The 25,333-nt window shown below is 41.2% G+C and overlaps 5 protein-coding genes across 5 annotated transcripts; 2 read left to right on the forward strand and 3 right to left on the reverse strand.

Moving 5' to 3' along the window:
- Window positions 1-1,587: 1,587 nt before the first annotated feature.
- LOC145111395 (uncharacterized) lies at window positions 1,588-2,133 on the reverse strand. Its single transcript, XM_079047680.1, has one exon. It carries the CDS (start codon window positions 2,131-2,133, stop codon window positions 1,588-1,590), a length of 546 nt encoding a protein of 181 aa, XP_078903806.1.
- Window positions 2,134-7,884: 5,751 nt separating this feature from the next.
- LOC145111417 (uncharacterized) lies at window positions 7,885-8,349 on the reverse strand. The gene has a single exon (XM_079047697.1). The coding sequence runs from the start codon at window positions 8,347-8,349 to the stop codon at window positions 7,885-7,887; it is 465 nt and encodes a 154-aa protein (XP_078903823.1).
- A 7,104-nt stretch (window positions 8,350-15,453) lies between these two features.
- Window positions 15,454-16,158, forward strand: LOC145111431 (uncharacterized). Its single transcript, XM_079047708.1, has one exon. The coding sequence runs from the start codon at window positions 15,454-15,456 to the stop codon at window positions 16,156-16,158; it is 705 nt and encodes a 234-aa protein (XP_078903834.1).
- A 325-nt stretch (window positions 16,159-16,483) lies between these two features.
- Window positions 16,484-19,705, forward strand: COG0212 (NagB/RpiA/CoA transferase-like superfamily protein). Its single transcript, XM_079067588.1, has 5 exons — window positions 16,484-16,950; window positions 17,164-17,254; window positions 17,621-17,847; window positions 19,130-19,205; window positions 19,315-19,705. Exons 1-5 carry the CDS (start codon window positions 16,561-16,563, stop codon window positions 19,593-19,595), a joined length of 1,065 nt encoding a protein of 354 aa, XP_078923714.1. The 5' UTR covers window positions 16,484-16,560; the 3' UTR covers window positions 19,596-19,705.
- Window positions 19,706-19,791: 86 nt separating this feature from the next.
- LOC145132706 (protein LIKE COV 2) lies at window positions 19,792-22,487 on the reverse strand. The gene is made up of 6 exons (XM_079067600.1): window positions 22,196-22,487; window positions 20,885-20,937; window positions 20,528-20,805; window positions 20,334-20,431; window positions 20,072-20,198; window positions 19,792-19,996 (listed from the first exon to the last, which is right to left on the reverse strand). Exons 1-6 carry the CDS (start codon window positions 22,313-22,315, stop codon window positions 19,896-19,898), a joined length of 777 nt encoding a protein of 258 aa, XP_078923726.1. The 5' UTR covers window positions 22,316-22,487; the 3' UTR covers window positions 19,792-19,895.
- Window positions 22,488-25,333: the final 2,846 nt, after the last annotated feature.

Raw genomic sequence — 25,333 nt, forward strand, 5'->3', positions numbered from 1 at the left:
TTAGGGAACTAGTGTCATTTCCAGGGAACAAGTCCCTCCGTCAGGCACAACAAATATGCTTACAGCTAATTAACCAGAGCGTAAGCTCTCCGCCGCGTACGGACGCCCTGTACGACGACTAATGATGAGACCGTGTAGTTAATACATTTGTTCCCTATTTATATGTCACCCACCCTTTTCACCCTTTTACATGAATTAGTTCATAAAATTCACACAAATATTCATAGCAATAACCACGGTAACATGTAATTTGCAAATAAATTAGAATCAACTTTTCATGTAAGCAACCACAAAATTCACATGAAATTCACATTGTTGGCGTTAGGTCTTAACTAAAGCTTGTCACGCTACACGCACTCTACCTTTAACCAACATATTTTTCTAAGGTCGCAATCCTAGAAAAACATCATATGTGTTCGTTTAGTTCCACTATTCACTTATCTCGTTCGGCCAACCAATAACTATACAATTTTATTATTCATAAGATTGATATTAATTTTTTATCCAAATAGTATATTTTGTCATTATCGAACTAAGAAAGCCTTCTCCTTTAAATTATCATTTTATAAAACCTTATTATAAATATATGAAAATTTTGTGTGTTTAAATTTATCAAACATTTAAAAACAGTTTAGGAACTTAAATATCTTAAAGTTAAATTCTTGTTATGACACCAAAAAAAAAAGTCGCCAAACTACAGGGACCTAACCAGCAACATCAGATTTCAATTCAAAGGAAACACACCTGCGTATATAGTCTCATTTCAAAATCAAACATATTATGAAAATAGAAGGAGTGAATATGTATTTTTCATTTTGAAGGAATATATAATATACGGCTAATAATGGGAATTGACCATGGGCCAGCTTTTAATCCGCCCAACAAAAAAACCCGGTAAGTTGTCTTCCTACCCGACATTCTTTTTTTTTTCTTTTTCTGCCATTTTCATAAGTACAGCGACTTCGACTTTTCTCAAAAAAAAAAATAATTACCAAATAAAGATATAAAATAATCATATCTCCATTTCTTATTAGTAGTATATCCACAATTAATCATCAAAAACAAAATCAAATTAGGGTAAATAAAATCTTTTATTGCATCCAAGGTGTTCCTTTAAAATCCTTATCAATTTATAGTATTATCAGCCAAATCGAGACCCTAAGTGGAACCAAAACACATAGCACGACCATATAAACCTACACTAGCAACTATAACAAGCTGAAACTGAAGAATCATACCTTAATTTCAAGCACAACTCCGAAAATACTTCAAGAACTTCCAATCCCTATTTCTCCTTCGATTCTCAGTCGATTTCCAAAATTCTTGTGAGGTTTCCACTCGATTTTACGTGCTATATATAATGCCTAAGCCTGTAACTGGTGAAACCCTTTCATTTGCTCGAATTTACAGCACCATTGAAAGTGACGGTTTTTAAAATTAATCTCCATAATTTGCCTATAATTGAATCATTAACTTTGAACTAATCATTAATTTATATTTATATAATTTGATTTTTATTTTTTTTATTTTTGATATGAATTATTACAAACTTTCCCCCTTTGAAAAATTATGTCCTCTGAATTTTAATTAATCAAATAAATGAGGGTATTTAGTCTTCATATCTCGCTCAGTTTCCCATGTCGCATATGAACCTTTATGATACTTCCACTGAACTTTCACCAGTGGTATCTCCACATTCCTTAACTTTCTGACCTTTCGATCTATGATTGCGACAGGTTCTTCTGTATATCGTCGCTTCTCATCAACCTTAATTTCTCGAAGTGGCACTTCCATGGCGGCATCCGCTAGACACTTCTTTAGATTAGAGACATGGAATGTGCTATGAATGCCCTGCATTTCCCTTGGTAGCTCCAATCGATAGGCTACCTCTCCAACCCGTTCCTTAATTATGAAGGGTCCAACGTAGCGAGGACTTAACTTCCCTCGCTTACCAAAATGCACAACACCCTTCCATGGGGACACTTTTAACATAACTTTATCACCAATCTGGAACACTATTGGCTTTCTCCGCTTATCTGCATAACTTTTTTGTCGATCCTGAGCAACCTTAATGTTATCCCTAATCGCCTGGATTTTATCGGTAGTTTGTTGAACAAGTTCAGGTCCAACCATTTGTTTCTCCCCCACCTCATTCTAGCATAATGGGGTCCTACACTTCCTACCATATAGAGCCTCATATGGTGCGACTTTTATACTTGCGTGATAGCTATTGTTGTAAGCAAACTCAATTAACGGCAAATTAGTTTCCCAAGACCCTCTAAAATCAATAACACAATTCACTTGATTACCCATTTCTCGTTGGAAGCTACCCCAAAATGTCGACGTAAAGTGACTATCCCGGTCCGAAACAATAGACAATGGAACTCCATGCAGTTTCAATATCTCGTCAACGTACAACTTAGCTAACCTTTCCAACGGGTATGTCTCCTTAATCGGAAGGAAGTGTGCCGATTTGGTTAATCTATCCACGACTACCCAAATTGCGTCATAACCCTTCGGTGTCCTAGGTAACTTAGTCACAAAGTCCATTGTGATGTGATCCCATTTCCATACCGGAATCTCCATTGAATGTAACTGACCATAAGGCCTTTGGTGCCCAGCCTTCACCTTCAAGCACGTCAAACACCTTTCAACAAAATAGGCTATATCCTTTTTCATACTTGGCCACCAGTAAGATTTTCGTAAGTCTTGATACATCTTGTTTGTTCCTGGATGGATTGAGTACTTCGACATGTGCGCTTCTTTGAGAAGTAAGTTACGCACATCACCCACTCGTGGTACCCAAACCCTTCCCTGGAAACACTTCAAGCCACAACTATCTTTTTCCAATGATTATATTACTCCAACCACTCCTTCACTTTTCCACTTCTCTTCCTTCGAGGCTTCCTCCTGACTCTTTCTCAAATCATCTAGTAAGCTGGTGGTTACATTAATCTTCATCATCCGAATCTTAGGTGGTTCTCTCCTTTCCTTACGACTTAGTGCATCAGCTACAACATTCGCCTTCCCTAGATGGTACAATATCTCACAATCGTAATCTTTTAATAGCTCCATCCACCGTTGTTGTCTCATGTTCAAATCTTTCTGATCAACACAAGTATTTCAGACTCTTTTGATCAGTGAAGATCTGACACCTTGTCCCATACAAATAGTGTCTCCAAATCTTTAAAACGAACATTACTGCAGCTAACTCCATATCATGTGTTGGGTATTTATGCTCGATTGCTCGTGAACCTTCAACTGCCGTGAGGCATAAGCAATCACCTTACCGTTTTGCATCAAAACGCACCCCAATCCTAGCTTGGATGCATCACTGTAAACGACAAAGCCATCATTTCCTTCTGGTAATGATAATAACGGTGCAGTGCTAAGCTTTTCCTTTAAGATGTTAAAGGCATCATCATGTTCTGGCTTCCATTCGAACTTTACATTTTTCCTTGTTAGGGTAGTTAGCGGTGCAGCTATACATGAGAAGTCTTGTATAAACCTTCGATAGTAACCTGCCAACCCAAGAAAACTTCGAACTTCTGATGGTGTTCTTGGTGGCTCCCACTTTTCAATCTCCTCGATTTTTGCTGGTTCCACCTTGATACCATGTTCGTTTACAACATGTCCTAAAAACTGGACTTCCCGATGCCAAAACTCGCACTTCAAAAATTTGGCAAATAATTTTTCTTTCCTCAATAAGCTAAGTGTTAGCCGTAGATGTTGCTCATGGTCCGCTTTACTTTTAGAGTATATCAAGATGTCATCGATAAATACAATTACAAACTTGTCTAAGTATGGCTTGCACACCTGGTTCATCAGATCCATGAATGCAACCGGTGCATTGGTCAAACCAAATGGCATTACTAGAAACTCGTAATGACCATACCTAGTTCGAAAGGCTGTCTTTGACACATATTCTTCCCTGAATTTCAGTTGGTGATACCCCGACCACAAATCGATCTTTGAGAAGTAACTTGCTCCCTGAAGTTGATCGAATAGATCATCAATTCTCGGTAACGAATACCGGTTCTTTATAGTCACCTTGTTTAACTCCTTGTAGTTAACGCACATTCACATTGTATCATCCTTCTTCTTAACGAACAGTACTGGTGCACCCCACGGTGAGGTACCGGGCCGAATAAAACCCTTGTCGATCAGATCTTGCAACTGAGCCATCAACTCCTTCATTTCAGTTGGTGCTAACCGATAGGGCGCACGAGCTATCGGTGCTACTCCTGGGGTAAGATCGATTCGAAACTCCACTTGCCTATCCGGTGGCAAGTTTGTTAGGTCAGCAGGGAACACATCTTGAAATTCGCGTACAAGCGGTATATGTGTTGGTTCAGGCTTTTCCTGCTTAACATCGAGAACATATGCCCAATAACTTTGACATCCTTTCTTTAGATAACGAGTTGCCTTAGCCACTGATATCAAAACGGAGTCCTTAACTCGCTGATCACCATAAATCTTTACCATTCCTTTTCCTGGCACCCAAACTTGAACAATCCTATTTTCACAATCTATGATCGCTTGGTTTGCCTACAACCAATCCATCCCTATAACAACATCAAAATCACCTATGGATATAGGTAACAATTTTAACGGTACTATGCAACCTTTTATTTTGATAGAGCAATCATCATACTCCTCCCCTACTACTACCCAATGATCGTCAATTGTTTCAATTTCTAAGGCACATTCTAGAGTTATTGCATTTCTACCCAGGCATTTGCAAAAAGTAGTAGACACAAAAGATCTATTTGCACCAGAATCAAATAATACCCTAGCATGTATTGAGTTTACTAGGAAAGTACCTGTCACCACATCTGGTGTCTCCTGAGCTTCCTGAGCCATCATGCGAAAAGCTCTAGCTTTTGGTCTACTAGTGTCAGCCTTTTTATCCACTGGCCGATTGTCTGTTATTCTACCTTGATTTTTGCTACATTTACTCTGGGGACATTCCGACTTGATGTGGTTGGGGGAACCACACCCGTAACATACCCTTCCTGTCTTACATTCTGTAGTTATGTGCCCTGGCTTCCCACACTTGTAGCAAACTTTTTGATTCATATTACACTCCCCCTTATGATAGCGGTTGCATTTCGGGCATTGCTTTACTCCGGACCCTTGATCAACATTGCGTTCTTGACCCGAAGTCTTACTTTTCTTGGAATTATTATTCGTTCCATCCCATTTTTATTTCCCCAAAGCCCTGTCTTCACCTTGACGATTCTTCTCACGTTCGTGGTCTTCTGCAGCATCTACAGCCGACTGAAAAGTACCTGGTTTCTGAATTTGCACAAATTCACGGATAGCTGTTCTCAATCCCCAAATATAGCGTTCCACCCTTCTTTCTTCTGTAGATACGTAAAATTCGGAAAACCTAGCTTTCTCCGTGAACTTAGTGGTGTACTCCCGCACAATCATATTCCCCTGTTCCAACCTCAAGAATTCTTCCTCTAACTGTTTAACCATTGTTCGCGGGCAAAACATTTCTTTAAAGATTATTAGAAACTCATCCCATGACATCTTCTTAGCCACCTCACGCCCCCTAACTTCCTTCATCATGTCCCACCAATGTATTGCCTCCCCTTTTAGCATTGTCGCAACCTTGGCTCGCTTTGCCCGAGCCACGAACCCTTCCCACAACTTAGTGATAGTGGGTTTCCTTAGCTCCAACACTTCCTATTCTAACCGTCGTATCTTGCACTTACTTTTCTCGGCAGCCTCAACTCGTATTTGGTTCTCCTATATGATCCTTGACCTATGCTCATCTAGCTCTTCAATTTTCCTTTTCAAAGTGTGAATCTCACGTTGTGCCTGTGGCATTTCATCTTTATAAAGCCGTTCCCAATAGGAACCAAGACTAGTTGGCGTATACTCCACGTAGGGCATATGGAACGTTTCGTATCTTTGTTCCACATGAGCATAAATTGATTGTATATAATATAGTAGATGTTGTACCTCTTAAATTTCAAGAGATGTCTAAAATGATTTATATATATATATATATATATATATATATATATATATATATATATATATATATATATTCGGAGTAGTTCAAATGAGAACCATAAAAGATTAAGAACTCTAAAAACCCCCAATTAATTAGTAATATTTACACAGTACTCTTATTAAACATGTTAAAATCCTAATTTTTTGTGTTTTTTGTATTAAAAGTGTAATAACTCATATCGACAAAAAATATAATCAGGTTATATTAATATAAGACAATGATTAATTCAAAATTTATGGGTCAATTAGAGGCCAATTATGAGGCTTAATATCCAATAAAAAAACGTCACTTTGATTAGGCAGTAAAATTCGAGCAAATGAAAGGGTTTCATCAGTTATACACTTAGGCATTATATGTAGCACGAAAAATCGAGTGGAATCCTCACATAAATTTTGATAATCGGCTTAGAATCGAGGATGAAATCAAAGGAGGAAGTTCGTAAAGCATTTTCGGAGTTGTGTTCGAAATCAAGGGTGCATGTAGCGTGACAATGTAACGCCCCAAATTTCAAATACCAATTTTAATTTAACATGGTCCCAAAACTTCTAAAATTCGAAAATTCAATTACTAATGTCATTATTAATAATAATAGCGGAAGCAAATAGAAAATTTAAGTAAACACTTGGTGCGCTACGTCTTCCTCAAAACGTGTCGCCTTCTTCAAGTCTGAGCCTTATCCTTTCCATTCCCGCTGCCACTTGCTACATTATTTCCTGGGTTGCGTGCATTTAAAGATTCTAATGGGTAAGCCTAGGGCCTAGTGAGTTCGTGGTTTTCATGCATATTGACGTCAATAAAATAAAAACAAATGCAACAACTTATGAAATATAATTCTTTCCACCCTTGGTGAAACATTAGGGAACTACTGTCATTTCCAGGGAACAAGTCCCTCCGTCGGGGACAACAAATATGCTTACAGCTAATTAACCAGAGCGTAAGCTCTCCGCCGCGTACTGACGCCCTGTACGACGACTAATGATGAGACCGTGTAGTTAATACATGATGACGTGCCTATGATAGCACGACGAAAACCACGCCTGGGCAAGAAACCTGGTGCGTCATCCGAACCAAGCTCAGCGGGCTCAGTGCTCGTCGGCGCCCCTAAGAGCAGGGCGTCCCAACAAAAGGCTCGCGCCCGCCATAGGTGCTCTCAATGTCCTGACAAAAAGCTCGCGTCCGCCAGGGACGCTCCCAACGTCAAGACAAAAGGTACGGTCAGGGGACAAGAGGCAAGATCAGACCATTACCGTCAGAGCCAATAAGGGCGCTCTAACGGATAGAGGCGCACGACCCACCAATCACCGCCTCTGGCCCTGTCTCCTTAAAGCGATCTTGTCGCGTACGGATAGGGCAGGATCGCTAGGTATAAAAGGGTACGCTCTAGAACTCATAAGGTAAGACGTCCTCTCCAGCTTTACACACAAGAAACCCTAGAATACCTTCTAACTTGACCGTCAGAGCGTCTTTCCGGGAGCCTCCTCTCGGGAAACGGCTGACGGCCTCTCTTTCTTGTGATCTTGCAGATTTTACCCAAGTTCCAACAGAGTGATACGAGTGAAGGGTCAAGCCAAGGTCGCATCATTCGGCGCCATCCGTGGGACGGCCCAACTATATCTATTCCCCATTGAAAAAACGGCCAGGGGCTAGATATGTTAGACAACGGTATAGGAGGATTCGCTTGAACCGGCGCGAATGCTTGACACTCTCCACATTTCCTGGTTAGCTCTGCAGCATCCTGGTATGCGGTGGGCCAGTAAATTCCCATTCGGAGCACCTTCCCTGTCAAGGCGCGTGCGCCCTCATGCGCGCCCGCTTGGCCTGCATGTGCTTCCTGAAGCGCCTCCTTCCCCTTGGAATTATCTACGCATTTCAACCATGGCGTCGTGAACCCTTTTGCGATATAGCTCCCCGTTTATTAGCGCATATGAGGGTGCTTTTATGCGTATCTTCCTGGCTTCGTTGTGATCATCTGGTAGGACGCCCCATTGCAAGTATTCGACAAATGGGGTCATCCACGTGGGTCCGTCGGTTGAGAGGGTGCTCACCTGTCGTTCATCTATGCTCCTTTCTTTAAGTACCTCTACCAGAACCTTCTTTGATAAGTGATCAAAACATGTCGACGCTAATTTGCTCAGCGCATCCGCCCTTCTGTTTTCACTTCGCGGTATTTGTTTAATCACGAACCCCTTGAAAGATTGGACAATTTGCTTTACTATCTTTACATATCGCCCCATCATTGGGTCCCGTGTTTCGAAGCTCCCATTGACCTGGTTCGCGGCCAACCTCGACTCTGTTAAGGCTGTTACAACTTCTGCTCCCATTTGTTTTGCGAGACGCAACCCTGCAAGTAAAGCTTCATATTCTGCCTCGTTGTTCGAGGTGTGGAAGTCGAAACGAAGGGCGTACGTGATCTCTTCTCCCTCTGGGCTAATCAGAATTAGGCCTGCGCCCGAGCCCTCTCTACTGGATGCTCCGTCAGTGTACAATGTCCATCCCCGACTGTTTCCTGGTACTTCCTTGACTGCCCAGATTCCTTCTTCAAACGAGATTCCCTCGCTCGGGATCTCGAGCAAGAAATCTGCTAACGCCTGTCCCTTGATGCTCGTCCTCGGTCGATAGCTGATGTCGTGCTCTCCCAGCTCAACCGCCCACTTCGCTAACCGGCCCGACGTTTCCAGTTTGAGTAATATTTGTTTAATGGGACAATTTGTGAGAACTTCAATCTGGTGCGCCTAGAAATAGCGCCTCAGACGCCGCGCCGCGTAGACAAGCGTCAGTACTAGCTTCTCCAAGGCAGGGTAATTGAGTTCGGGGCCTTGCAGCGCCCGACTGACAAAATACACCGGGTTCTGCTCCATATGTTAGACTAAATGGGGTTTCCTGTGTGCTTGTTCGCGGAGTGGTTCTATATGACCATAATACCATTGGAATTTCCTCAGCCCAATTCCCTTTAGCTTTTCCTTGCCGCTTTTTAATTCCATTTACAATGGTCCGGTTAGATACCTCCGTCTGCCCATTCGCCTGTGGATGCGCCACCGATGTGAATCGTTGGCTGATTCCTTTGCTAGTGCACCATTCCCTGAATGGGTTCTCAGCAAATTGCAGGCCATTGTCGCTGACCAAAATATTAGGCATACCGAATCTAGTCATGATGTTTTTCCATACAAACTTTATCATCTGTCTTCCGGATATGCATGCTAAAGGTTCCGCTTCGATCCATTTTGTGAAATAGTCCACCGCGACCACCATGTACTTCAGCTTTCCGGGTGCCTCCGGGAATGGCCCCACTATATCTATTCCCCATTGAAAAAACGGCCAGGGGCTAGATATGTTAGACAACGGTACAGGAGGATTCGCTTAAACTGGCGCGAATGCTTGACACTCTCCACATTTCCTGGTTAGCTCTGCGGCATCCTGGTATACGGTGGGCCAGTAAATTCCCATTCGGAGCACCTTCCCTATCAAGGCGCGTGCGCCCTCATGCGCGCCCGCTTGGCCTGCATCTGCATATCAAATTTAAATCAAATGCTTAAGGCATTGGTCTTAGTACTTAGTGTATTAGTCACCACACCCAAAATATGAAATTAGGATTAACAATAAGTTCATATACCAAGTAACGATTAAACAAAAGCCCATATCTTACATTACCAACAACAAAAACAAAGAGAAGCAAACATACATCCAGGGCTATAGCAAAGCAACAAGCACAAACATGTCAAAAGAAAAGGAAAGTCTTCACGCCCCATGAGGGGTAGTACACGATGCAAGAACATTTGCATCTTCTTCATTACCATTTCCATCGCCATCACCATCGCCCACATAAATAATCACATCACTCTCCACATCCTCACCGCCTGCACCAACGTTACCAATGCCACCGCCAGCACCCTCAGCCCCACGCTTGTCCGCTCCAACAGTATCTTCACCTAGCTGCACAATCTCCTCTTCGTTACCTGCCACAGCTTTAGGAGTACCCTCAGAACCAGAAAAGATATACAAGTCACGAATTCCTTGGATGTATAAATCTCCTAACCCCAAGAGCACCGCATGATCCATACTGGCAAACGATAGAAGAGCCTCATTCATACTCACAGTAGGACCAGAGGAAGAGGCACCAGCAGTCGTGTCTCCAAGCCTAACACCCGCTGAAGCATTGCGAACAGACTCCGCCCCAGCAACAAAGGCAGAGTGTCGAATAAGGCTCACAGCATTCGTGAAACTCGGATGTTCAATCAACTTGTCAATAATTCGCACAAGACCCACCCGCACCAACCAGTCTAGGTCACGACACACAGCGTCGGCACTCGCTTGTAGAGCAGCAGTTGCCCAGTCATGATCAGCAGCATCACGTTCGAGGCTTTCAACTTGGATCATTAAACCCTCGTTAACCTGGGTGAGAGAGTCAACTTTCGCTTCCAAGGCAGATCTGGCATCCTCCACGACAGTTTTCTCCAAGGCAAGGATCTTCAGACCGTTGGAGATCATCCCCAAGCTCAAGAACACAACGCTCCAATTCCGAAATACGGACACCACACCTGGCATGCGTAGCTTCCATTTCTCCCAGGGATTGGATACGTCGCGCACCAGCAACAAGATAGAACATCGCATGTGCAGCGGCATAAGACATGTTGTCCGAAAGAGCAGGACTACCCATGGCATCCATATCAGTGACGGCAACCGGAGGAAAGGCGTGTCGGGCGAACTCGATGGAATTAGCACGAACAGAAAGGCGCGAATTGCTGTGAAGGTTCCAAGAGGGCTCAAAATTAGGAGGCCTGGAAGAATCCCCACCAGCAGGGCCACCCGGAGAAGCAGGAGTCCGGTTTTGCTCGTCCAGGTCTCTTGCAGGTGAAACCTTAGCAGGAGCAGGAGAGGCGGTCTGAACAGGTGTGGAAGAAACAATTGCAGAAGAAGCAATGGGCTGATTATACGCCCCAGCAATCCCTTCGGACTGTTGACTGTCGTCATCAGGGATCACAACAACGCCCGTCGGAGCCGAAGCAATGGAATTCAGAAGACGAGAGAAACTGCGCCTGGTCTGAATTCGCTTGGCAATGTTCGGCACGACGGTGGCTGGCTCGCCCATAGCCATCACAGCTTTCCTCTTAGCCTACATGTGTCGGGCGTCGAAGATGATACCCTCTTTGCTGTCTTTGCTGCTCTCTGCGGAAGAAGGGAAAACACCACCCAATGGCATGATGGTTGAGATAGGGCGGGCAGTCAGAGGGTTCGCCTCGGATGACAAGCCAACCCCGGTCGTTGGAGAAGTAGATGAAACGGCGGTCAAGGCAAGCTGGTCTATCCGGCGAGGAGGAGGGAGGCTTTCGACTAAGTCTACCTCCCGATGATCCAACTTCCCTCGATAGCGCTTTCGAAGGACTTCATCCATGGATAAGGGAGATTCGACACCTGAGAGCACGAAAACATAAAGCCTTAGCCTCAACTAAGTACATACAGAAAAGAGAGAAGAAAGCAAGAGAAAAAAGAAAAGAGGAATAAGCAGGCACTCACCGTCAACGACGCAGAAGAAAACCGCCATTTTGCCACGACGCCTCCAGGAAGGACTCATCCCTACACCAGATAGCAGGGCCTCGGAGTAATCTTCAGGAGACACTTGGACGTCCTTCAAAAAATCTGCAACTCGCTGATTATGGGGAAAAAGCTTAGGAATGGTGTCAGCAAAGGCATTCGCACGATATCATCCGCTACCAACCAAGCCTTGGTTCACCCATAGCCATTTGTCCTGCCAATTTTTGGGCGTTCGTCCGTCAGGGACCAAAGCATGCCCTCCCCGTCGGACAGAGAATGTGCACTTGTCGCCGGTAAGACAGATGCTGAAGAAGTATTTGAAAACAAAGTAGTCCGGGAGATAACCGTTGGCGCGACAAATCATCTCAAACGCCACCACTTTGTTAACGGCGTTGGGAGTCAACATTTGCAGGCTGCAACCGTACCTATGAAGGACCTCTTCTTGGAAATCTGTCAATGGAAGACGAACACCAGCATCCAGGGTTTTTTGGTAGATCCCAATTTTTCCGGGGGGAGGGGACGAAATAGAAGAACCGGGTGAGGGAAATTCTACGCCCTCCAAGGAAGAAAGGCCATAAGCGGTTTCGAGTTGCTGATACTCAGCCGCAGAAGGAAGAACACCGGGAAGATTCGCCATGAAAAAGTTAAGAAAGGAAATGGTGTGAAAAAGAAAGAAGACAGTAAGAAGATGATGGGTCCAAAGAAAACCCTATGAGCTTTCTTATAGAAACGGAAAAGGCGGGATATTCAAAATGTCTGACACAATGACGTAACCGCCAGCCATCATGAGCGGTCACGTCAGCATTAAAATCGGAACGATAGGCAAATAAGAAACGGACACGCTTAGAGCAATCAAGTCCAAACTAGCGCTGCAATGCTACGGCTACTGGACTAGGGGACTTGATGACGTACCTATGCTAGCACGACAGAACCGTGCCTGGCCAAGAAACCTGGTGCGCCAGCCGAACCAAGCTCAGCGGGCTCAGCGCCCGCCGGCGCCCCTAAGAGCAGGGCGTCCCAACAAAAGGCTCGCGCCCGCCAGAGGCGCTCTCAATGTCCCGACAAAAAGCTCGCGCCCGCCAGGGATGCTCCCAGCGTCAAGACAAAAGGTACGGTCAGGGGACAAGAGGAAGGATCAGACCATTACCTTCAGAGCCAATAAGGGCGCTCTAACGGATAGAGGCGCACGACCCACCAATCACCGCCTCTGGCCCTGTCTCCTTAAAGCGATTCGTCGCGTACGGATAGGGCAGGATCGCTAGGTATAAAAGGGTACGCTCTAGAACTCATAAGTTAAGCCGTCCTCTCCAGCTTTACACACAAGAAACCCTATAATACCTTCTAACTTGACCGTCGGAGCGTCTTTCCGGGAGCCTCCTCCCGGGAAACGGCTGACGGCCTCTCTTTTTTATGATCTTGCAGATTTTACCCAAGTTCCAACAGAGTGATACGAGTGAAGGGTCAAGCCAAGGTCGCATCAATATACATGTTCCCTATTTATATGTCACCCACCATTTTCACCCTTTTACATGAATTAGTTCATAAAATTCACACAAATATTCATAGCAATAACCACGGTAACATGTAATTTGCAAATAAATTAGAATCAACTTTTCATGAAAGCAACTACAAAATTCACACGAAACTCACCTTGTTGGCATTAGGTCTTAACCAAAGCAACACATCATGAGTTACTAGGACCCTTTGAAGGCGAGGAGCTAACAGGAACAGAAGAAGCAACTTGAACAGGAACAACGGGCTGTTTAGACGCCCCACTGACCCCTTCGGGCTGTTCAACGTCGTCATCAGGGATCAAAACAACGGCCGCCGGCGTTGAAGAAATAGAGCTCAGAAGGCGGGAGAAACTGCGCCTGGTCTGAACCCGTTTGGCGACATTAGGCACACCGATGACTGTCTCTCCCATGGCCAAGACAACCTTCCTTTTAGCTTGCATACGCCGAACATCAGAGATGATACCATCCTTGCTATCCTCGTCGTCCTCAGCAGAGGAGTGGTGAGCACCACCCGACGACATGATGGCCGAAATAGGACGAGCGGCTAGAGGGTTCACCTCAGCAGACGACGAACCCTCCCCGCCACCGGAGGAACGGGTATAGCGACGGTTAAATCAAGCTGATCTAGTTGACGAGGCGGGGGAAGGCGATCGACCAGGTCCACCTCCCGGTATTCCAGCTTCCCCCGGTAGCGCTTCCGCAGGACCTCGTCCATGGATAAGGAGAATTTGACACCTGAAAATGTTAAAATATAAGGAGACGCGTCAGAACGCGAAGATCCCAAAAGGTTAAAACCCTAGCCCCAACAAGCACACCCGGGCAAGCGAACAAGAAGAAAACGCAGGTACTTACCATCGACGACGTAGAAGAAAACTGCCATCTTGCCACGGCGCCTCCAGGAAGGGCTCATCCCAACACCGGACAGCAGAGCTTCAAAGTAATCCTCGGGAGATACCTGGACATTCTTCAGTAAATCGGCAACACCCTGATTATGGGGAAACAACTTGGGAGTAATGTCGGCGAAGGTGTTAGCACGGTAACGACCGCTACCAGCCAAGCCCTGGTTCACCCATAACCACTTGTCCTGCCAATTTTTGGGTGTTCGCCCATTAGGAACCAGGGTGTGCCCTCCTTGCCGAACAGAAAATGTGCACTTATCACCAGTACAGCAAAACCTGAAGAAGCACTTGAACACAAAATAGTCGGGGAGGTAACTGTTGGCACGACAGATCATTTCGAACGCCACCACCTTATTCACAGCGTTCGGAGTCAGCATTTGAACACTGCAACCATCATTTTGAAGGACCTCCTCCTGGAAGTCGGTTAGAGGAAGACGAAGACCAGCGTCTAGGGTTTTCTGATAAACCCCAACTTTTTCGGGAGGGGGGGACGTGATAGAAGAACCGGGCGACGGGAACTCCACATTGTCCAAAGAAGAGAGACCATAGGTGCTCTCAAGCAGTTGATACACAGTTGCAGAAGGAAGAATTCCTGGGGGACTCGCCATAAGAGAAAAGAGAGAAAAATAGACTTGGGGAAGAAGAACAACAAAGGAAAGGAAACGTAAATGAGAAAGCGTAATAAACGCCCTTATAAGAGAACAGAAAGGGCGGGATATTCAAAATGTCTGACACGGTGACGTAACCGCTGGCCATCATGAGCGGTCACATCGTCATTAAAACCGAAATGACGGGCAAACAGGGAACCGACACGTGTAGAGCAGATAAGTCTAGAACGCCGTAACTAGCATTGCAACACTACGGCTACCGGACTGGGGGACTTGATGACGTGCATAAGCTAGCACGGAAGAGTCGCGCCAAGCCAAGGATCCTGGCGCACTGGTAGAGCCAGGCTCAGCGGGCTCAGCGCCCGCCAACGCCCCTAAAGAGTAGGGCGCCCAGGCAAAAGGCTCAGCGCCCGCCAGTGCCCCTAAAGAGCAGGGTGCTCAGGCGAAAGGCTCGCGCCCGCCAGGAACGCTCCCAATACCAAGACAAAAGATACGGTCAGGCGACAAGGCACAGGGTCAGACCATTACCGTCGGAGCCAATGATAGCGCTCTAACGGAAAGAGGCGCACGATCCTCCAATCAACGCCTCTGACCTTGTCTCCTCAAAGCGATCCTGTCTCGTACGGACGAACAAGGTCGCTAGGTATAAAAGGGCACACTCAGGAGCTCAAGGGTTAAGCTATCTTCTTCCAGTAACACTCACATAAACCCTAAACCCTATCTAACTTGACCGTCGGAGCGTCTTTCTGGGAGCCTCCTCCCGGGAAACGGCTGACGACCTTTCTTTCTTGTGATCTTGCAGAATCCATTCGAAATCCATTAGAAGAGCTCGGAGAGGAACGATAGTAAGGTCGCATCAGATGGTTAGAGGGACAATGGAGGCATTGCAATCTTTTAGAAACACAAGGTTTGCTAGCATTTTGCCAAAAGTATCCTCTTTTTGTCAAACACACAAAATTGATACTTTAGATATGGAAGAGTTGTATATCGGTGCGAGAAACCGTAAGTCTACAAAGACTAATAGGTTTCATTTTGAGGTTGAAATCTTCAACACGGTGGTAGATATGCAACTTACAGAATATCGAAATCGATTTAGTGAAACAAGCACCCAGTTACTAGAATACATGGGTGCTTTGAGCCCTTGTGATTCATTTGCACAATTTGACAAATCAAAGTTGTTGAAGTTGGGTAAGTTATACAAGTATGACTTTGATGATTCGGATATGATAGAACTTGAAGGACAACTTGAGATATTTTATCACTCTTGCATCAAAGATGAGCGCTTCACTAGTTTGAAAGGAATTTCCGACATTTCTCGTTTGATGGTTAGTACGGGGAAGCATCGGTCTTATCCTTTGGTTTATAAGCTTTTAAAGTTGGCTTTGATATTACCCGTAGCGACCGCAAGTGTAGAAATATGTTTTTCAAAGATGAAGCTCTTGAAGACCGACTTGCGTAACAAAATTGGCGATGACTTTTTGAATGACGCATTGCTTTGTAATGTCGAGACCGAAACACTTGCAAAAGTTGAGAATGAAAAAGTAATGAAGCGGTTTCAAAAGATGTCTGCACGAAGATGACAAATTTAAATTGTAATAGATCGTTGTTATATTATGTTTAACCAGTAAAAAAAATTGTATTAGACGTTTTATATTATGTTTGACCGAAATTTTTTTTTTTTATGTTTTATATTATGTTTGACCGGAAAAAAAAATTGTATAGCCCAGACTACTAATTCATGCGTCCGCCCCTCATGTTGAAGAGGTAATGGTTGTGTGCACAATGGTTTAAAATAGAAAATTTAAAAGCTTTAAAAAAATTTCAAAATTTTAAAAAATTTTCTCTTGTTATCTAAACAAACATGTTTTCTAGTTATTTATTATTTTTTTTTTAAAAGAAATAAAAATTCCTTGCACATCGTTCTCTTGGTATCATGTACACATTAGCACCAACCTCCATGAATCCTTGAAATCTTATCCTCCATGGACGCCTGTATATTCCGAATTCCATATCTGAGTCATCTCCCTTCCACCAAATCAAATTTTCTCTCCCCAAATCTCTTCCGAAGCTCCCGATACTGCAGTTACAATCCATTCAAACTGGACACTAGCAAGCGAAACGACATTTCTTTTGACGAGGCGGCGTATGAGGCCGAGAGACTTCGACTCGACGCTAAGGCAAGGGAATCCATGGCCACGGAGGCGGATGAGACACTGGGAAATGGTAATGACGACGATGATCCAAAAGCTTGGAAATGGGTGATCCGGAAGAGGATTTGGGATTTGATGGAAGCCAAAAACATTGCCCAGTTCCCAAGACCTGTTCATCACCGGATACCTAATTTCGTCGGTGCTCCTACTGCTGCTAATAAAGTAAGAAGATTTTACACTGTTGTTATCTGATCATGATTCCAGTTGTCCCTTTATTTATGGTAAAAATAATCAGATTTCGATGATATGATTGGAAATTGTATCCTTTTTTGCTCAATTCAGCCATTTTAACCTTCATTAGGGTTCATTATAAGAGTTACACAGGGTAGAAAGTTATCTGATTGTATACATTTGGGGTGGAATTGTGTATGCCAGTTGAGTAGGCTGGATGTGTTTCTAAAGGCTGACTGTGTGAAGGTGAATCCTGATACGCCTCAAAAGCAAGTCAGATTTTTAACACTCAATGGTCAGTTTTATTTGTCTGTTTACTTCTCCAAATTTGTTTTGTTGCTTCAACTTCTATTGGTGATCATTCTTGTCCTCAAATGAAACCTGCAAGCAATTGATACACTAGGAGTTTGCCCTAGGATCCACCTCAACTATCATGACATTGTGAAATAGGGTTAAACGCAAGAAATGGCAACTTACTTTCATTGATTTGTTTAACATACTACTTTCATTTCTTTCCTACTATGTTATGGAATGAAAGATTAGTGTTTTTACAATTATGCATCTTTTTATTAGAAAATCTTGGTCTATGATTCGTTATTATATATAGATATTGATCACCATCTATATAGATTAAAGATTAAAGATACTTGTGTTTGTGAAGGTGGAAAGAAGCTACTTACTCCACAACCCCGTTTAAGGACTGGATTTTTCTCTGTACTTGAATCAAATGCGTTAAATCCTAGTACCATAAATGAGGCATGCACATCTGTCGGGGTTGCCAAATATGGAAAGCCCATTGGATTGGATGAGAAGATTAAGGTTGACCTTATTGTCATTGGTTCTGTTGCAGTTGATCCAAAAACTGGGGCTCGACTAGGCAAGGGTGAGGTATACATTTAACAACTAACTCCCTCTATCCTTGCACATATGTGACTGCATAATTTAATATAGGTATTTGACTATTAGGCATTTAGGTGTATTTTAATCTTTTGATTTATTGGACTTGATTTCCTCGTCAAGTCTGTTATTTTCTCAAAAAGCAAAAAGGAACATTATTTATCAAGTCTCTTATTTTCTCAAAAAGCAAAAAGGAACATTATTTATCGAGATAACACTAAATGGGAAAAAAGAAATAGGGCCTTAGTTAAATAGCCTCTATATCCCATGAAAACTGCAAAAGTTTAGTTTTCAAGATCTTCCATGGGATTTGCAACATTTCCTTTTTTGGAATTTTTTATGTGACAATTATTTTTTTTGCCCATTGTTATTGTTATAAATAAATTGTTGGTATCTTTGTAGGTCCACAAATTTCCATTATTATGTCTTTATTTAAGGGTATTTTAGTTACTTGTCAAAAACAATTTGCCTAAAGCATATGCAAAGTAAAACTTTATGATTTTCATGGAAATGAAGTATCTAAGATGCTCCATTAAAGATGACAAAATATAGTTTTTATTATATGGACCAAAATAGATGCTATATACAAATGGGCAAATTAGGTAATTTTGGATTCCAACTTTGCCATATTGAAAAAAGGGTTAAATGCAAAAAGTAGCAACATGCTTTTACTTTTTCACCATACTACTTTTAATAATTTGCCCAACCATAGCAATGTCATTTAAATATATAAAGCAAATTTCAATAATTATAATTTGTTAGATTTTTTGAAGTAAATGTCCTAACAAAAAAAAATCATTACATTGTTATAACTTTGTAGATTTTTTAAAGTAGAGTGTCTTAATAAGAAAATTTTGAAAGGACAATGTTGTAATAGAAAGAACTGAAAGTATGAAGCTGCAATACATACACATATAGTGTAAGTACTTTTGTTGTTTCTTGCTGTCTTGCATTTCAAGGTAGAACTCCCTTACAAAACCAATAAGCAAGTGAAAATTCAAAGAAAGTTATCCAAAGAAAGTTTTTATGTGACATATTTTGTGTAAATGGACTCACATTTCGGTAAACTTGGTGAGCATGATAAAATTTAATGTTTGGTGTGTATTTTATTTTTACTCAATGAGTTGGGCTTGGTTTCAGCTTGGCTAGTAATACTAATAGGCTCCTTTGTATGGCGTTAAATTATATAAGGATTAAAAATAATAATAATAATACTTGAGATTTCCTTAGATTTTGATTGATTAAAAGTTTACGGGTAATACAAATAATGCAGGGATTTGCAGAACTTGAATACGGAATGCTGCGTTATATGGGAGCAATTGACGACTCAACCCCAATCGTAACATCTGGTAAAAAAAATTTAAATGTAATCTTTTGTCTTAACAGTAAATCTTCAAGACACACATTTTTTATTTTTTACTTAATGGTCTGGTCGTAATGGGTTAAGTTGTGTTTCAGTGCATGACGAACAACTAGTGGATGATATTCCTGTTGAGAAGCTGTTAATCCATGATGTCCCTGTTGACATCATATGCACTCCCACCCAAATTATTTTTACCAACACATCCATCCCCAAACCTCAAGGTATTTACTGGGATAAACTTTCACCTCAGAAGCTTCGCCAGGTTAAAATCCTTAGAGAACTTAAAGCCATAATCGAAAAAGAAACTGGACAAAAACTTCCCACTGGCCCTTCTGAGAAACTTCCCCCTACTGCTCAAAGACGACAAAAGCGATAGTGTGTGTGTGTGTGTGTTTTTTTTTTTAATTATTATTATTATTATTTAAAACTTAACTATTCATGCTTGTATATCACATATATTATGTTTGTTATTTTTTACAAAGAAAAGATGAAGCGTCGGGGTGGCTACTAAAATTAAAAATATTATGCGACTACACACATGTTGCTACTAAAATATGTGATGAATACAAGAATACAAACGAACCTCTCATTTGATTCAAACAAAAATATTTTAAAAAAAATAATAATAATAATAGTAAGTGTTGAAAATATAGATGGATACAAACAAGCTCAGGTTCTACATCATACTGTTTAGCGGGATCCTATTGTTTGCATGTGGGACCCTCTCTATAGGAGATATAGATTGTGGCATTGACATACCCACCGAAACAATAATCTCTGCAATGAAACAAGGGAAAATTTGTAAAACTCATATGAGGGAAAATGTTTGGAAAGGAAGGGGAGCACACTAACCAATGCCTTCTCGGATAGACAAATTTGGTCTTATGATCTCTTCAGAGTTGACCAGAAATACGTCACCAATGTAGAGATGGTTTGTTGGGACATAAACACTACACAACTCTTCATCTCCATTTTCCCTCTGCAAAATGCAAATCATCATCATATGGAAATCAGTTCAAAAGTCAATTGTGGTATTAACACATCCTTAATAGAATGTTGAGGTGAATTTTCAAAAGCAAAGGGAAAGTATTATGTTGTTTGTGTATTTAAGTACCTGAAGAACAACTGATGATGTAATGAAACCAAAAGCATATTCCCCAAGACGAGGATGACGAATGATGGCAACCTCCTTAAATGCAGTTGTGTTCTGGTCTGTCACCAAAACCACAAAGAGAAACAGTTTTTACTTTTAATTTTTAAATTCCAAACAAAATCTAATTCTAAAATTCTAATCAACAACAAACTTACCTGGAGAAATAGCAGCACTAATCTGTTTGGAAGCAGAGTAAATGTGTTTTACAAAGGGCATCCGCTTTATAAACCACTCTCCAACCCAGAACACAGTAGCACCCATCCATGATGAAGCAAAGATACCCACAAAGAATATAAAGATCAATGATGTAAGGAACCCAAGACCAAATATTTCCACCCCAAGTCTTTCATAGATTGGACTGAAGAAACCATCAAAAAACTGTACAATCCACCATGTCACAAAGAAGGTCACAGCCACAGGAAACAGGACAACACTGAAATCATATATATATATTCCAAATTAAACAACAGAAAAAAAAAATGTATTAATAAAAAGGTATACATATTACATACCATCCGGTCATGAATTTCTTTGAAACCCAACTCTGAAGCACAGCATAACAAGCCTGCCAAATTTTTATGTCAATACCACCCTTCATGTAATATGGATAATGGATTTTCACCTAAGCTTTGACTTGTATACATTTGCTATAACATTAATTAATTAATAGACTTACACCAAACCATTTCTTTAATCAGTCCCATGCAAATCCCACTATCAAAAAACTGTGCATTAGTGATTGCATTGTGGATAAATCATTATGTGATCAGATCACAACTTGGGAGAAGGGTTTGCTTTTTCTTTTTCAAATGGTATTGAAACTTTTTTGGATTTGTAAGCATTGATATGGATCTTTGGGATTTATATCGTATGACTAGTGATTCTTTACATTGTTTATAAAATGTGTAATTATTGTAAGTGTAAGTTGATTCTAACGCGGTCTTCCCCAATCCAGGGTGGTGTGTAGGACTAGGCAAATCCACCCTAATTAAATATAAAAACACCAAAATGTCACAACCTTCCTTGATTCTAGACTTATTCCTACAACAGATTATTACTGGATTAGGGTTCAACACTCACCGATTTATACACTATAACTATAATCCTCGGTGATTTAAAGATTGCAGGTAAAAGCACATGCAATACTTAATACCAATAATGGCTACAAAAACATTATTGATTTTGAGCTCAGAACAACTCAATTTCAAGCTAGCAATCCATGGAACAACATTTCATACAATAAGTTTTTTTTGATTTGCCAAAATCATACATCTATATAGTTGACCCCCTGGATTTACAAAATGAGGAAGAAATTATGTTAATTATGAGTTAATGCGTTGTCAATTTAGTTTTATGTTGCGAATTTCAAAATACTACCAATGGTAATATCAAAACATGGTTTCTCCTAATCTTTATTTTTCTTTTAGGTTGGCATTGACTTCCCAATTGGAATTCGTAGCACACATTTCTGGTCGACTCCTACTTACGGAATGTAAAAGGAAATTACATCAATAGAGATGATTACTTTAAGGATTTATTCGTCGTCATCTACTAGGTTTATGTTCCAAATTCAAAATTGACCTATAACGGAGCATCATCAAAATTGATTGATTTCTCTCGAAATACGTAGCAATCATGAACTTATTATTAACAATTTGAGAAATCCGAAACTGGCCATCCGCGCCACTGCACTCGAATTCCATCGAGAAACTTGGATCTCAGAAATTCCAAAAACAACTATTGATTCAGAAAAGTTCGAAAACAAATCAACCAAAACTATTCATAGATATTAAGAGAACTATTAAGAAAGAGGTGAGGAAAACCTTCCGCGTGGAAGAATTGGGAGAATTTGGAGGGGATTTGACGCTGTCTTCGGTATCTTCGACAATAATATCATGTTGACTAACAGTACTTGAAGTTGATTCTTTTGACCCTTCTGCCATTTGGAAGATTCAGATTCTGACACAGTGAGAGACTGTTGATATATTGATCGGAGAGATAATCGGAGGAGGGTTTTATCTGCCGCCGGGATGTCCTGACGAAACAATTGCGAAGTGTGACGAGAGGAGACCCAAAGAGGGATGAATCTGTGTGGCTGCTTGTCTTTGAGTGGAGTGGAAGTTTAGATGTTTCTTATTCTATATAACTGCCCCTTCAATTTATAGAAACTTCAACTATGAACCTTCAACTTTCCAACGTGACAAATTTAGCTTTGACTTTTCACTATCTATTTACTAACCACTATGAAATAGAGGTGGCAATCGTGTCGTGTCGTGTCGGGTTCGTGTCGTGTCGAAACACTAAACGGGTTGAAAGTGCTTGACCCTAACCCGACTCATTTAATTAATGTGTCGTGTCGTGTCAACCCGTTTATTTTCGTGTCGAGTTCGTGTCGGGTTTCGGGTTAGGGCTATACCTTGAAATATGTCGTGTCATGTGAGGTTAAAAGATTGAGCATGTTGAAAGAGTAGGAGTTGGGTAGGCCAAAAGGAAAACCTAATAGTTTGGAGGTAGAATAGATGAAGTCATAGCAAGTTCAGATGACAAAATTAAAAGAGTGGGAGTTGGGGAGGCGGATGACAAGGTCATGAGGATGTGAGAGTGGTGAAAGAGACTGGGTAGTTAGGGAGAGAATGGAAAAACTGAAATGAAGTCTTGATCTAGACGGCTAAGTCATTTCAACATTACAAAACAATTCAATTTGAAGGTTTTCTTTTACTTATGGTTTTGGTTTTGTATCTTTCTAGATTATTTAAATGATTAAAAAAACTTGCATACAAATAAACGGGTCATTTTCGAGTCATATTCGAGTTGAAATTCTCAACCCTAACCTTACCCATTTAGTTTCTGTGTCGTGTCGTGTCAACCCGTTTATTTAAACGGGTTTAAATATCTTACCCAAACCCGTTTATTTCGTGTCGGGTTTCGTGTCGTGTCAATTTTTGTCACCTCTACTATGAAATGATTAACAATAGTAGGAAAAATACAGCTATGTAGTTTAGTGGTTGCTGTGTTGACAACGAAAAATTAAATATCTTTTTGTTTTTTTTTTCTATTATCCTTCTAGTTATTTTAGATGGTGATAAGTGTCATTAAATCAAAGGGCTTTCTAGACCGGCGGTATCCGTTGTTGCCCTCCCTCCTTGACGTTGAGGGTTCAAGTCTCGTCATGGACATAGGTGGATTTAAGGTGTAATTTAGAGTAAGTTAAATTTGTCGTTTCCAAAAAAGATAAGTGTCATTAAATTTAATTTAAATTTGATTGAGATGTTAAATGTGTATACTTGTTATCATCTTAAATAGATAGGAAAAAAAGTATGAACAAAAGGTAGAAGGATATTTAATTTCTCGTTGCCAAGCTAGGCAAGATCACGATTTTTTTTTCTTCGTAGATAGCAATCATCCCTCCTCCACATTTCAAGTTTTCTTTATTTACATTTTTAGATAAGATATCGATTTACTTCTATAAATTTGGTACAATACGTTTTTATAATTTTGATAAAATTGCAAAAATGGTCCCTATGGTATGTATTTTTTCTGAGTTTTAGTCAAAACCTTGATTTTTTTGGTTTTGTGATCCTTTTAAGCTAATTTCGTTATGGATTTGGTCCCTCAGTAAACTAAAATGACTTTAATACCCTTGGGGTATTTATTTTTCATTTTTCTTTCTTTTTCTTAAATAGTTTATTATTATTAAATATACAAGGCTCTCTCTCTCTCTCTCTCTCCCTCTCTTTCTCTTCCTTATCGTTTTAATACCCAGAAGATATATCATCTTCTTCAAAACCCACCTTCTGCTCCTCACCATCGTTCCTTCTTCCAGATACGTTTCTCCTTCCAGCCACCACAAATCAGCTGCCAACACCACAATCACCATTATTCTCATAGTCAATACCTTCCGAAAACCCCTCGGATCATCTTCTGACAAAATCTGTAACATCCTAATGTTCACGTACTTCTAATTCAACCCTGTAATTATATCATAATGTGTTTTGGTCTCTAAGTCCAAGAAAATGTGCATTGGAGCCTTAGTGGCATTTTCGTAATGTTGGCAGTGAGGAGTACGCCATGCGTACTAGTGTGTACGCTGAGCGTACTAGGGCACGCCCTAGTACGTTGGGCGTATATCTATGTACGCAGGGCGTACTTGCTAAATGAGGAAACCCTAATCCTTATGGGTTCATTTCCCTTCACCTTAACAACCTCCACCCTCTCTTTCGTGATTGTAACCCTAGAACCACCTTGTGAAGCCATTTCAAACATTAAGGTGTGTGTTTGTGTGCTTAGAAGAAGAAGGAAGGAACCAAACTCATCTTGGAGGGAAGAAGCACCTTGGATCTGGGATTTATTCTTCATTTGCAAGTATCCTAAGGTATAAAGCTTGCACCTTTGTTTTTCAATCTTGTAGATCTAGAAATGGGGGTTTTTATGTTACTTTTTGGTCCCAAATGTCTCATCTTGTGCATGGCTTGTTCTTGTCATTGTGAGTTGTCCTTTCAGACCCTAAGAGGGGCCCTAAGCCATAAAAATGAAGTCTTATTGGTTAGAATTGATCCATACATCTTATGGAAGGTCTTAATGTTGGATTAGTGTCTAAGTCCATAACTATAATTGGTATGTACTTGACCCGACTCGGCATGGTCCATTTGGGTTGCATGGCATCGGAACATTTGGATAGACCGTTTATGAGGAAAAGACATTTTGTGACATATTAATATATTATAAGTTCTAATATATTAATATGAAATCATGTTATTGAATTAGTATTGATCAAGAATTAATTTGGACTTAATTTAGTGATCAAAAAGAGACTAATTAAATATATGGGGATTGATTGTGTAAATCATTCATTCTTATATATGTGGGCTTATGATCCAAGATTCCTTTATGTTGGGTTTAACCCATGTGGTGATCCATGGATACTCCATGGAGGTTAAAACCCATGGAGCATAAGGAATGGG

This window comes from Lactuca virosa, chromosome 1 (genome assembly GCF_052849685.1).
Source record: "Lactuca virosa cultivar CGN04683 chromosome 1, Lactuca_virosa_CGN04683_v6, whole genome shotgun sequence".
Classification (NCBI taxonomy): domain Eukaryota; kingdom Viridiplantae; phylum Streptophyta; class Magnoliopsida; order Asterales; family Asteraceae; genus Lactuca; species Lactuca virosa.

Excerpts from the sequence above, each read along its gene's own strand:
- LOC145111395 (XM_079047680.1), bottom strand. The coding sequence starts at position 2,133 with ATGGTTGGACCTGAACTTGTTCAACAAACTACCGATAAAATCCAGGCG.
- LOC145111417 (XM_079047697.1), bottom strand. The coding sequence starts at position 8,349 with ATGGGAGCAGAAGTTGTAACAGCCTTAACAGAGTCGAGGTTGGCCGCG.
- LOC145111431 (XM_079047708.1), top strand. The coding sequence starts at position 15,454 with ATGGAGGCATTGCAATCTTTTAGAAACACAAGGTTTGCTAGCATTTTG.
- COG0212 (XM_079067588.1), top strand. The coding sequence starts at position 16,561 with ATGGACGCCTGTATATTCCGAATTCCATATCTGAGTCATCTCCCTTCC. Across the intron at positions 17,255-17,620 it reads CAGATTTTTAACACTCAATG|GTGGAAAGAAGCTACTTACT; the intron begins GTCAGTTTTATT and ends GTGTTTGTGAAG. Across the intron at positions 17,848-19,129 it reads CTCGACTAGGCAAGGGTGAG|GGATTTGCAGAACTTGAATA; the intron begins GTATACATTTAA and ends CAAATAATGCAG.
- LOC145132706 (XM_079067600.1), bottom strand. The coding sequence starts at position 22,315 with ATGGCAGAAGGGTCAAAAGAATCAACTTCAAGTACTGTTAGTCAACAT. Across the intron at positions 20,938-22,195 it reads CCAATTCTTCCACGCGGAAG|GCTTGTTATGCTGTGCTTCA; the intron begins GTTTTCCTCACC and ends AAAATTTGGCAG. Across the intron at positions 20,199-20,333 it reads CATCATCAGTTGTTCTTCAG|AGGGAAAATGGAGATGAAGA; the intron begins GTACTTAAATAC and ends TGCATTTTGCAG.